This window comes from Triplophysa dalaica, chromosome 15 (genome assembly GCF_015846415.1).
Source record: "Triplophysa dalaica isolate WHDGS20190420 chromosome 15, ASM1584641v1, whole genome shotgun sequence".
Taxonomy (NCBI): domain Eukaryota; kingdom Metazoa; phylum Chordata; class Actinopteri; order Cypriniformes; family Nemacheilidae; genus Triplophysa; species Triplophysa dalaica.
In genome coordinates, this window is record NC_079556.1 from 8,407,770 (window position 1) to 8,420,862 (window position 13,093).

Consider the following 13,093-nt stretch of genomic DNA (forward strand, 5'->3'; position numbering starts at 1 on the left):
TTGTGTGTAATTGATCAAAAACAACAACAGTTACTGTTATTACATTTAAATGTTATATTTAGCTTGGCCAAACATTTGAATGTGTTTGTGGACAACAAGGACTTTACTATAAGAGTGCAAATGCTATAATACACAAAAATGGACTGGACATTATGACTGAATTCTGGCTTTCAGAGGGAAAGCATGGTCCATCGTAATTCTGCCCACTGCAGAAAATATAGATTACAAAATATATTTCACTATATTTGATCAACAAATTCAGTGTGAAGCGTTAAACTATATTCATATCGAGTGTTTGGAATTTAGTATTCCTCATGTCCTTCATTATAATATATGGGTTCTCTTAAAGTTTTCTTTATTTCCAAGCCTATCTGGCAGGTCCCCAATCTTCCACAAGACCCGGTCGTGCAGTGAATGTTCAACAGTGGGTCGAGGCTCATTTTCCATGGGACTGTTCCACAGATTTGTTCATGTTTGTGTGAGTGTTTTTACACATGTGACTCCAGAGGATGTCTGCTATGTGTTATCCATTGGTGGCATGTCATGTATCGTCACTATGGTTGAACCACTTGTGGTGCTGAATTGTTCCCCGTTACTCGGATTCATGTTGCTAAGGTTCACCCGTGGTATGCGAAATCCATTTTCTGAAGGTGTGTTAGAGTTAGACTGCATGATGCTTCCATTGGCTGAACCTGGCCCCATGTTGCTCATGGCCAGGTTTGTATTTGTGATAGTAGAAGATTTCTTTCTGGGTTTAGAGGAGTTTCCTGTCAGCATCCTGGTTGCATGGGTCCTCCTGTCATGGAGTTCATGATATATTATTACATTAGTAAATTTAAATTAAAAAAATATATATTTTATATATATATTTACATAAATAAACAATGATACAAAATTCTGTTAATGGGTCTGTAGCCTAACTGCCAAAATGTGTGCACCGTGTAAACCTTTTTCCTAATTTTTTTCTTTTTTATATTCAATCAGATTTTAATGAGAAATTGTGAAATCTGATTAGACGAGACTAGGATAAAAAACACTGGGACGCTTTACCTACTTTAGGTATATATAGGATACTGTTCTTTATATATTACTAACAAAGGGCATATAACCTACTTTAAAAATATACATGACATGAAGAATGTCTAATTTAAAAAATGTCTTATTAAAATAGAGATTATAATATACTTTTTTTGTAATTGTTTACATCCCATTTAACAATAAGGGGTTGGACACATTTGATATCTGCCCAAAAATACAAAAAGTTGCATAAAATTAGCAAAACCAAAAATGACATAAATTTGCATGAATGATTTAAACAATTTTTTGCGTGGTTCCAAATGGTTAATGTAATGTTTAAAGTCATTTATAAACTGTACAATATTATCATTCAAAATATAACAGAACAAATTTGATGTATTTATTTGCATAAAACTCAAAGCTTTGTCCTATTTTTAGACCTCAGCTTTAAAAATATCCTCCTTTTGTTAGGAGACAATGTGTTCACCTCATTGTATGGGACTGAATCATAAAGCTTCACATCAAGATGTTGCCATACCTGTTGTACGTCTTTAGAACTATGAGCAAAAATGTGAGAATGATGATTATTCCAATGACGATGACAGCTATCATGGCTCCGGAGCCTGTGAACACAAGAAACAGTTGATATCTCCCAGTCTGCTTCAAACGTTAGAGTTTGGTGAGATCATATATATATATGCTTACGAACATAATCTATCACATTTTATTTCATTTTTAGCACACTGTAACTTTCACCATATTTAGAAGCTTCATTCATTTGAAGACAAAACCGGGCAAAACAATAATCTTGAATGCACTAATGTAATGTGATTTAATTAAAGCATGTTGTAGAACAGGTTTCAGGATGTGATGCTGAGTACAATGCTGATGCATTTTAAATTTCTTAATCCAAAGGTGTGCTAAAAGTATTGTATGTTCACATACACACACACAGCAAACACAAACTTACTCTGGGTAAGGATTTGTTCCTTCGATTTGGTGATTGCTGTGGTATTCAGGGGCATAGATGTCGTAGAGTTCCTTTGCATCTTTAGAATTGTTCTGAAAATAAACAAAACAAACACTGATTCCCTTTTAGATGATAAAATCTACAATCCATTTGAAAACGGAGAAAGAAAGAATTTATTTTCACATTTCACCGCAGCTTTTAAAAGTTTTCCCCTGTTTTGTGAATCATCAAGCATGTTAAAAAACTGGTTGCCACATACAAAACAAACAAAGCTTCTTTGGGAACTATTTAGTTTAACCACACTGCTAACGTCATATGTCATGTTCACTGAGAGACTAATTTTGTTGATCATTGAAGATCAAATGCATTGTGCTCTCTGAAAACCATAATGCTTCGTGGTTTCTAATCTAGACTGACTTCTGACTATTAAGTTCCAAAAATGAAAATGGTGTCAACATTCACTGACCCTTTTGTCATTTCAAACCTGTGTGACTTCTTTCTTCTGCATAACAAAAAAGAAGATATTTTAGTAACCCAACAATGGCGGTACCCATTGACTTGCACTGTTATTTTGTCCATGCAACATAACGTTTTTCAAAATATCTTCTTTTGTGTTCTGCAGAAGAAAGAAAATCATACAGGTTTGAAATGACAACAGGGTGAGTAATTTACAGAAACTATGCCTTCAATTCAGCTTGGGGTGATTTTAAGGATTCTTTGAACACTAATGTCAGCCCACCTTATAGGTACCATATTGACAGAAACCCATTGAAGTGAATCAGTTGAACATTAAATTATTTTATATACATGCCAGAAATATTAACATGTCACACTTATTGTTGCTTATATCTCCTGTCTTCAGTCTGATTTCAAAACAGTCAGCTATTTCCTTCCAGTCTTTTCCAGTATTGTTCAAAACAGGTCTAATTTGATTTTGTTTATGGCATTTTGTACTTCATAAACTCCCTGTCTGTTGTGCATTACCTGATGCTGGACTGCAGTGGCTAGCTGTTACCTCAAATTATAGAGCTGAGTTTTTTTATTTATTTGAGTGATACTGTTTCTTCCACAATACAGTTAGAGCAGCCACTGCTATTTACATAGCCTTTTAAAATTTGGAAACCAAGAGAGAATTCTTTCAATTTGTATCACAACAACCCAGAATAACCCATAAATCCCACAATCCCTCAAAGTACACAGTTGAGTTTAAAGTGCATTTGTCTCAAATGACTATCATTGCCTAATGTCTTTCAAAGCTCATATAAGCAACGTCTATAATTCTCTTGCTGATTATGTTCAAATGGACCGGCATCTACAAAACATGAATAACTTTTTGTTTCATAACGTCTCATGTTTTTTGACAGGGCTGTCTTTAAAGCACCAGCCTGCGGACAGAGGATCAAGAAATAATTTAGTCAGACGCAAATGAAAAATATGACTGTCAATCTTTGTGCCACTTTAAAAGATGTGGTTTGTAATGTTCTGGTTACGTGGCACTAGCATATGTGCTGTGTGGATGAAGCTTTCTGCAAAATCAATCATTTGTGGTTACAGATGATAGAAAACTGCAATGTGTCAAACTCAGTTTGTTATTTAAAAATTTGGCAAGTTAATGTGTGCTTTAGAGGGTTTTTAAGATAAAACAGCTAATAGTTAGCTGGTCATGTGATCTCCGTGAGGCGACCTGCTCCATGTAGAATATCACTGGAGTCTTCATCTCATGTGAGTGTTCATGACTTTAAATATAATTTTTGCTTTTTATTTCTTTAGTTCTAAAACTTTAAAACTTTAAAGAACTTTTAAACATTATGGCCATCTTTTATTTAGATTAATTGTTTGTTTGCCTGTGGCCTGAAATGCTGGGATCCATCTGCTGTCACCCTGCAGAGATCAAGCAGGTTTAGAGAATGGATTTTGCAATGTAGATCCAAATACAGTTTGGTTGAAGTAATTTTGGCATCTAATAGCCATTTTTAACAGCTTTTTTCAAAAGTGTACAGTTTGGACACATTATTTATCAATCTGTCGATTATTTGCAGGTAAAAATATTATAATAGAAGTGTAGATCAAACACAACAGCAGAGAATATTTCAGCCTTTGAAGGCCAACTAATGCCATCAAAAAAGTACCACTGAAGGGTGAAGTATAGGTCTGTCATCATTTACTAACCCTGAGGATGTTTCAAACCTGTGTAAATGTCTTTTTTTTTGTTGAACAAAAAAGATATTTGAAAGAATGTTTGCTATTCTCAGTTCTGGTACATTTTCCACCACCATTAATTTATAAATGGTGGGTTTTTGTTTAGTGGAACACATAATTAGATATGTTGAAGAATTTAGGAAAACAAATAATTCTGGCGCACCTTTGACTCCCATTTAATTGTTCTTATGGTAGTCAAAGATGTCCTGAACTGAAAATTACTAACATACTTAAATATCTTTCTCTTTGTTCATCAGAACAAAGAAATTCATGAGAGTGTGAAATAACATGAGGATGAGTAACTGTTGACAGAATTTTGGGGGAACTATCCCTTTAGGCCAGGACTGTGCCTTAGTTAAATTAGGATATTTAAATCGCCTTAAAAAAGCCTTTGATAAAATATTACTGGTGTGCATCTTGGTACAAAACAATGGCTATTTTATATTTTAAGCTATGTCAGGGTCATTTAGTTTGAGTTAAGACAGCTCAAACTATAATTTTAGTCTGGGACTAGTTTTAAACCTTGTCTGTGAAACCGGGCACAAAAGCCTGCATTGATCTGCACTGTTGCCAAGTGCACCTTTGTTATAATCTGAACAACTTCATAAAACAACCTCTTTAGTTCCTGACGGGCCCTTATATTTGAGATTTGCTCTTATGAGTACTTCTGACAGAAGCAATCAGAGTTGATGGAAAGAAAATTACAAGCCCGCTACCACCAAAGAACAGCAAATAGTTGTAAATTGTGTTGCCTGGGCAACACGGTGAATCATAAAACATCATATATCGTGTCGAGTTCTGTTTCACACCGCCATAAAACGCTACTATACACTCACTGATACAGTGAGTACAGTCACTTGATTTCATTTATAGCCACTTTAAACTCTCTCAGAAAAACAGGGCAGCTGGGACAGAACAAGACAAACTATATCGTACTCGCCGAGTCTCATTTCTGGATATTCAACTCAGAAGTTAAATGTTTTACTAAAAACAAAACACTTTTCTGTCCGGATCAAAAGATTGTGAAATTAAAATTTATCTAATGTTGTTTATACGAGTACCCATTAAAAGCTAATATGAGCCAGGGTTCCTGTTATTATCTTAAAAGTCAAAATCAAGCGTTTAAAATCAGATGTTCAGAGTGTTTAATAATGATCTTCAAAACATCTGTTCGGCATTTACTTATTTAATACATTTCTTTAATCTCTGCCCTCGTGAATGATTATTAAACAATCACATAATAGCCATTAAAACAACATTCTGTGTTTATTTATTAATATCTTGATTACCAAGTCAACCCAATCCTATTTACTGTATAACGAAAGTGTCAGTGCAAAAATGTGAAAATATCATCTTTTCATGAAATGTTTGGTCTGGTGTTACAATTTGGACAAAAACCTACTTAAAATGCAATACACTCAATATCAAATTATATAATAATAAACAATATACACTTATATTACATATTGCAATATTGTTTTTGTGTAAAAAATGAGCACTACATTACTACAGAGAAGAGGGTTGGTTAAATGGGTAAAGAAACACTTCCTCATGGGAAGCTCAGTACTTGCAACTACCTACTTTATTATCTCACTTCTATTTTAAATTGGACTGTATTGAATATGTGCTTCATTTAAAAAAAGCAGTAATGTTAAACCTGTTCAGAAAAGACATCGATTATCAAGAGCAACACCAAAAAGGGGATTCGCCCTCATGTAAATGATGCATGTTAATATTTGATCATGACTGTTAGAGGACAGATTTGTGATGGCATGATATGACAACTGCAGTGTTAGAAAGGACTAAATGTGATCCCGTTCTCTATATTTTAACAACCCTTTTATGGTGTGTTTGAATGTTTCTAGAAAGAGTACATGTGTGCTCAGAACTTCTATTACTTTTCAGCTTATATAGGATTTTTTTCATTTTCAGTTTGCTGGTGTATGTTTTGTTATTCCCTGATGTGATTTGACTAAATGGAAAAAAAACATATATATGTTTAATAAAGCAATTTAATCGCTCCACCTGTAAATCACAGGTGTGCTCACACGTCTGCCGTGTACGTCACAATGTGTCTATACATCCAATAATACTGATCCCTGCCCTAAATCCTCAGTTCTCCTTACTCAAACAATACGTTCATTCATCATTTTCTGCCACAGGTATGCATTCGTCTAAGAATGGATTCTTGATCCTTTGCCCACTCTCTTGCCAAACCCCTTCATATCTCAAAACAGATCTTAAAAAAAAGTTGAACTGAACATCAAATTGATCTAGACGGATTGTTTACAGGAACCCTGTGTATTGTTCCTGAACGCCAGTAAACAATAAGACATTCAGAGCCCTGCCAGAGCTTTGTGTTCAATGTCAGGGTAAGGTGGCAATCACATCAAAGGAGGTTGGGAAAGAAAGTGGTAGGGGCTATACGTTATTGTTTGTTTATCAGATTCTCGCATGTGAAGACCGAAACACTCTTTTAGGTCTTCTCAATGACATCAAAACAGTCCTGTGATAGTTACCTAGTCGGACAAAAATCCAGAACCTTCTTTATTCAATATTATCATCATTTGATCACACATGAGCCACCAATATGACTAGGATTACATAACATCAGAAATTCTAATATTATGACATCATGGTACAATATATACTACACAAAGCATCATAGAATTTGGGGTTCTGTCTGGCAACATAAGAATGTGCTGTGGCCATCACATTAATCATACTTGTAATATTTAATAGGTGTGAATTGATCAAACAAACGCAATTTGAAAAGGACAGATCATGTAAAAATAGCTCCCCAAGGTAACAAATAGTCCTTTCATGTTTTTCTAAAAAAAGGTTGAAGAAAACTGAACTGACTTTTTAAGCTGGGTTTGTTCATTTAAGTTACAATTTAGCGACAATTTCAGCTGTTCAATGCTGTACTCAATGTCAAAAGCACAAAAAATCATTTAACTCGCTTTCCTCAAAATCTGTCCATCTCACTCACTTTGTCACTCACACAAGGAAGACCCCTAAAAGGTGTTAAAAACAAACACACACAAAGAAAAGGGTTGTAAACCAGCAAAGCTCGGTTGTATTATTTCCTCAATAGTTGTGGCTCACCTGTACGATCAGTGTCGGCTGTGGAGCTTCACCCTCCACAGAATCAATTCCTCCACTCCCCCTTCTTTAATCGGCTAAGGTGAGCATAGTCCACACAGTCAACCCTACTCACACAACTTAGAACAAATAAAACTGAATAATCCACGACTGAAAATTGCATCTGAATGGGTAAAATGAAAGAAAATTCACTTTAGATGTAATGGGAAACAAAGTGAAGGTGGAAAAATAGTTTCAGTCCTTGACAGTGAGGTAGACACGACGTGCCATATCAAAGCGCTCCGTACTTAATGCGGTAGCTGGTTTTTCAGGTCTGGCCTGGCCCACAAGGCGTGCCACATTCACAACACAATTCACACACTCCATTCTTAGTCAACACTCACCTTTCATTAAACACACATAGCAGGACTTATCATTGAATTTCTGCCTATGTGTGATACAATGTTAGAGTAAAAAATCGTCAGAGGATTGTAATGCCACCTGTTATGTTCCCATGCAAATCAAGGGATGAGTGACAGCCTTTTCCTATCAGTGCATTCCTGACACACACTCGATACAATTAGATTCAAGCAGATACCAGAATAATTGATACGTTTTGAATAGGTGGATGTGAGTTGAAGAGGCGCATATGTTAATGTCTTGAACAACATTTTACAGCATTTATTAATATTGGATCATTTTAATTGTAGTTTAATGGTTAATCCTGAGGATTCCCAAATAAATGTTTGTGTTTATACAACTTGTGTGTGTGTAGTTTGTATATTTATATGTATATATAAATACACAAGCATACGTGTATATGTTTAAGAAATATGAGTAATATATTTATATACTGTATATTATATTTAAATATATGTATGTATGTAAATATTTATGTACATTTATATTTATTTATATATATATATATACATACGTATATAAACACAAGCATTATTTTTTAATCGATTAATTGTGATTAGGTTACTTTATAAATCTTTATAAAAATCTTTATAAATGCTGTTTTAACTAATATATATTGAAAAGTGTTTGTTATCCTGCTTTTATGCATTACATTTAAGCAATCTAATCAAGTAATGATTTTTTTCTCAAATAAAATGTCAAAACCTTTATGGGTGTTTGTTCAATCCTTCTGAGAATGTAGCAATTATATTCAATAATTGTTTGTGTAGAGTTATGAAGCAGAACAGCATAGTTAAAACTGTAGGTTAAGATGAGTCATCTACTTCGGTCTATTTTGTACCGTGTCGTTTTTGAAAGCACTCATTAAAAGGGTATTTCATCCCGACACACACACACACACGCATCCATAACAGAAAGGAGACATTTGTTCTTTTGAGGGATTCCTTCCTCGAAGCGATCTCATGACAAAGTTTCACTCATGGGATTTCCAGTGGGCCAGCCAGGGTCAGGTGCCACAATGAGAATCAAGTTACCTGTAAAGAGCAAACTTGTTATCTTTCTTTTCAAAAGAGACTCAGATTCATTTCATTTTTCATAGCATCCTGTAACATGCAACATATTGTTGTTTATTTATATATCAAGATACAATCATGTATAGTATATACATTTCTTTCTCTTCTTCTGCCTTTTGTATGTCCTTTCCTTTTTTTTTAAGGTGTAACTAAGCTTGACGGTCCCAGTGGGCAAATGTGGTTCCTGTGTTTGGCACCTTTCCCTTTTTTCCTCTGTGGGAAGCTTTTTGTCAGTAGGGATCATTATATAACAAGAGCTCTTCTAAAGGTCCTGCTCGGCTTTCACAAACAACTGGAGGAGAGAGACTTACAGAAGTAACTCTATTGTCCACAGCCTCAATCTAGTTCAAACAAAGCTGATCTACTGAATAATGGCCATCGCCACGAGCGTGTTACGTCATGTGATTTGATTGATTGACTGGTGTTTAACAAAGGTTGAGTCATGGAATGATCTGTGCATGGTTGTTCTTAAACACATTTTCATAATTATTTTTCCTTGATGATGTGCACGGTTGGGCCAGTCGTCTTTTATAAAATTAATAAACATTTATTTTCTTAAATAGTTCTATCACTTTGTTATTTTTTGTCATGTTGTGTTTGATAGTATTATGGAATGGAAATGACGGTGTGATAGAAGTTGTGTGTCATGCCATTGCTGGCTGCATAGCCGGGGTTTAATGAACCTATATCTCAAAATTTTTGGATATAATGATAGCTTGATTTGAAGCTTACACGTTAATATTACAGATTTGTTTTACATTTTGTTGAGGTTACCACGGTGACATTAGTCATGTTCAGTGTTGGGTAAGTTAATCTGAAAAGTAATTAATTACTAGTTACTAATTACTTTCTGAATCCTATATCAACCTTGATTAGTTAAGCGATTCAAAGATAGACATGAAACGTTCTTTTTCATTCATTCAAATAAATAATATTAAGCTGCGTTTTGTTATTATTAACTGACCAAAGTATTACAAATGTGTCCAGAATTTTTTATATGTGGTCTTAAAGTGATAGTTCACCTAAAGATGAAAATTCTGTCATCATTTAGTCAACCTAAGATTGTTCCAAACCTGTGTACATTTCTTTGTTTTGATGAACATGTGATATTTGGGAGAATGTACGTAACAAATCTCATCCCCCATTTACTGCCATAGAAGGAAAAATAAATACTATGGGAGTCAATGGGGGATGAGATCTGCTCAGTTACTGACATTCTTCCAAATAACTTTCTTTGTGTTTAGCGGAACAAATAAATGTATACATGTTTGGAACAATCTAAATGATTTTGGGGATTATTGGATTTTTTTAATAAAACAAAGCATCTGCTGCAAAATGTGCCCGTACTTAAAGAAACACAGTTAATGAAATTATACAAATTCATAAACAATATTTAAGTTGGTATGTGAGCTGGTCATGGAATCTCTTGCATACACCATCTGCTTTGCAGGTATTAAAGATTAGATCTTAAGCTAGTCTGTGTTTCCATTGGCCATTAGCAAACACATGACGACCACAGGTACACACAACCCTGCAATCACTCACCAACCCCGAGGTCATTACACATCCGGCTTCAAGATTAGAATGTTGACATAGTTTTAACTCTCTTAATTTGCCCCTTAATCATATTTAAGCTTCTGTACTCCTTGTAAGTGAAAGGCACAAAGACATACACATACATATTAATCTTCGTATCAGATGAAAGATGACTATGCCAACTGCGATCCATAACTTTCTTTTGGTTATGGAAATCAACAAAAATTCGTAGAAAATCTAAACTGCCTCCTTATCTCAATTCACAATAGTTCATCTGATGGGTATGATTCCTCAGAAAATGGAAGTTTGTCGTCGATTTTGACTTCTGAATTTTAGAGAAGTGTGCAAAGTAACCTACAGTTTTATTTGTCAAACAAAGATGGCGATAAAAAGGCACAGCTTTAACTATTTAATTTAGTCAATTTGAACCAATTTCTGAGGGTACATGATAAGATACAAGCTTACACGAGTCTTTTTTTCCGGTTGCAGCAGTTATGAGCAGATTCTCAATATACACCCAGTTTACTGAAAAGTCAGACAACTTAAAAAGATCAGGCAAATATATTTCTAAAACATTGTCAAATTAATTTAAATTCAGGAGGTCCCTGTTGTTTCTGTCAATGACTGATTCTCAGCATGGCATCAGCGTGTCTGATTCTTATCTTTACTATCAGTATTTGTTAGTTTCTCAAGAAACAGACTGATGTGTACTGATTGGCAGATATCACATCATAGGCATAGTGAAGAAGCCGATTTGTTTGGCCGTAACAATTATTGGCCAATTTGGACACTGAAAATAATATTTGTCACTTATTTGAACTTTTAACGTTAAAATGAATCTACCCCTATCATTTGTAAGCAAAATTATAAAAACACATCATTGAGCCGGCCAACATTATAAGAGAGGCACAAAGTTAATAAAAGTACAGATAAAACATGACCTCTGAACATATAACTTTCAGAGGTTATTTGCTTTACATTTTATGAGACAGGCAACTGGTTGTCCACATGGTTTCTTTCACACAGTGCAGGTTTGAATTGTGTGTAAATTTAAAGTAGATTGTTAGAACAGCAATGTCAGCTATTATCTATATATACTAACTGACACAAACTGAATTTACGATAATCTTTAAAGGTTAAAATAAAGATAGAGAGAATTCTTACTAGCAGGGTGTCTATTCATAACTGAAGGTTTGCCCTTATGACTGATCCAGATGGTATGAGGATGTAAATGGGGACATCCCTTAACTTCTTGTTCAGAACAAAATATGTGTAAGAATATTGAATATTGTGGGGGAAAAAGGGCCCAGGTGTGCAAATCTGATAGGGACGTGTCCACACACCCAAAGGTTCATCCATTAAGTAATGACATGAAGGGCAATGTATACTTGTGCAAACATTGTAAAACAATAAAACATGATTACTTCTAATAAAGAGAATATCCCTTTAATTGATTACCTTAATATAACTGTTGAACCCTAACTACATTTTTTTACTCCAAATAACATTACCTAAAATATAGAATGAATTAACAAAATAATAATAATATACTGTATATGTGTGTATTAAAGTGTATTACAACTATTAAGCTTTGTATAAACATAACTTTTCCCTTAAAATTGGCTCAAGCCACTGTTCTTTTGTCAATGTCTCTGTAATTGGGCAGTAAATAGTGCCTTTATCAATTTTTTACAAGTGTTTACCTGTGGCTGGAGTGTGGCAGAAGATGTTGGGACAATGCTGGCCTGCGTAGTTAACAAAGGGGTGGCAGAGAGTATAGGTACAAGAAAAATGTGAAAGCAGGGATAGGGTGGGTAGCAAGAGTGGCAGAGGGACTGGGTCAACAATGCTTTGAGGGTTTTGTTAAAACTTTTCTGAGAGAGGAAACCAAGATTTGTCTTCAAACATAATATTTTATTGCGGATAATTTTTTTCAGGTACCTGAATGGGGGAATCCCAACCTGCACCAACCAATGTCTGAGAATTACGGGGCTTTGTGCAAAAAATGCCTTCAAAATTCAACATTAAAGGCCCGAAAATGCCTTAGAATAATACAACTAAAAGTGTTACAACTGTTACGATTAAAATTAAATGTGAATAAAGTGTCTTATGTCATGATTACACCATCATGTCATGTTTATTCTTGGTCTTGCGATGGAGTCCTGGCATTGCCTTGGGTTTCGTGTGAGAAAGACATGGCTTTGTTTATAGTTTTTGGCTTGACATGCTCTTTCTCGTGTCTCGTCAGTTTTTCCCGCCATCTCTTTTCCTTGTTGCCTTCCCATTAGTGTTTCATTACCCACACCTGCCCCTTGTTAATTATCCTGTGTTTGTTCCCCTTTAAAACAGCCTCGTGATCATTGTCCTGTGCTCGTTCATTGTGTAGACCTTGTACTGTGCACTGTGCACTGTGTACGTTGATGCTGTCTGTAGATGCCTTTTTTTGCCCAGTTCCTGTTTCCTCGTGTCAAGTAATTGTAGTCTAGTGTTTGTATTAAGTGTTTGTTACAATCTTATAACATTATGGAGTTGTGGTGTAAATACAGTTACTGCACATTTGAGCTTCCCGGTTGTCTGTGTAATAAGCCCGATGCAGCTTCTGGTGTCTTTTGTCTTTTACTGTGAGGAAGAAGACTTCAGTCCAGGAGGATGACTTCAGTCCACAAAACACATACAGGACCAGAGTCAGTTATTCCATAGATCAAACAGTGTAGTTTTTTGATTCCAAACATGTAGTGTATATTGTATCATTTAAATTGATTGTGTTTTATACATTTTTAATTTGACAAAAAAT

At 34.8% G+C, this 13,093-nt stretch overlaps 1 protein-coding gene across 1 annotated transcript; it reads right to left on the minus strand.

The window, feature by feature from the left end:
* Window positions 1-36: 36 nt before the first annotated feature.
* ncmap (non-compact myelin associated protein) lies at window positions 37-7,562 on the minus strand. The gene is made up of 4 exons (XM_056767369.1): window positions 7,295-7,562; window positions 1,988-2,079; window positions 1,556-1,640; window positions 37-796 (listed from the first exon to the last, which is right to left on the minus strand). The coding sequence occupies exons 2-4, from the start codon at window positions 2,064-2,066 to the stop codon at window positions 517-519; spliced, it is 444 nt and encodes a 147-aa protein (XP_056623347.1). The 5' UTR covers window positions 2,067-2,079; window positions 7,295-7,562; the 3' UTR covers window positions 37-516.
* Window positions 7,563-13,093: the final 5,531 nt, after the last annotated feature.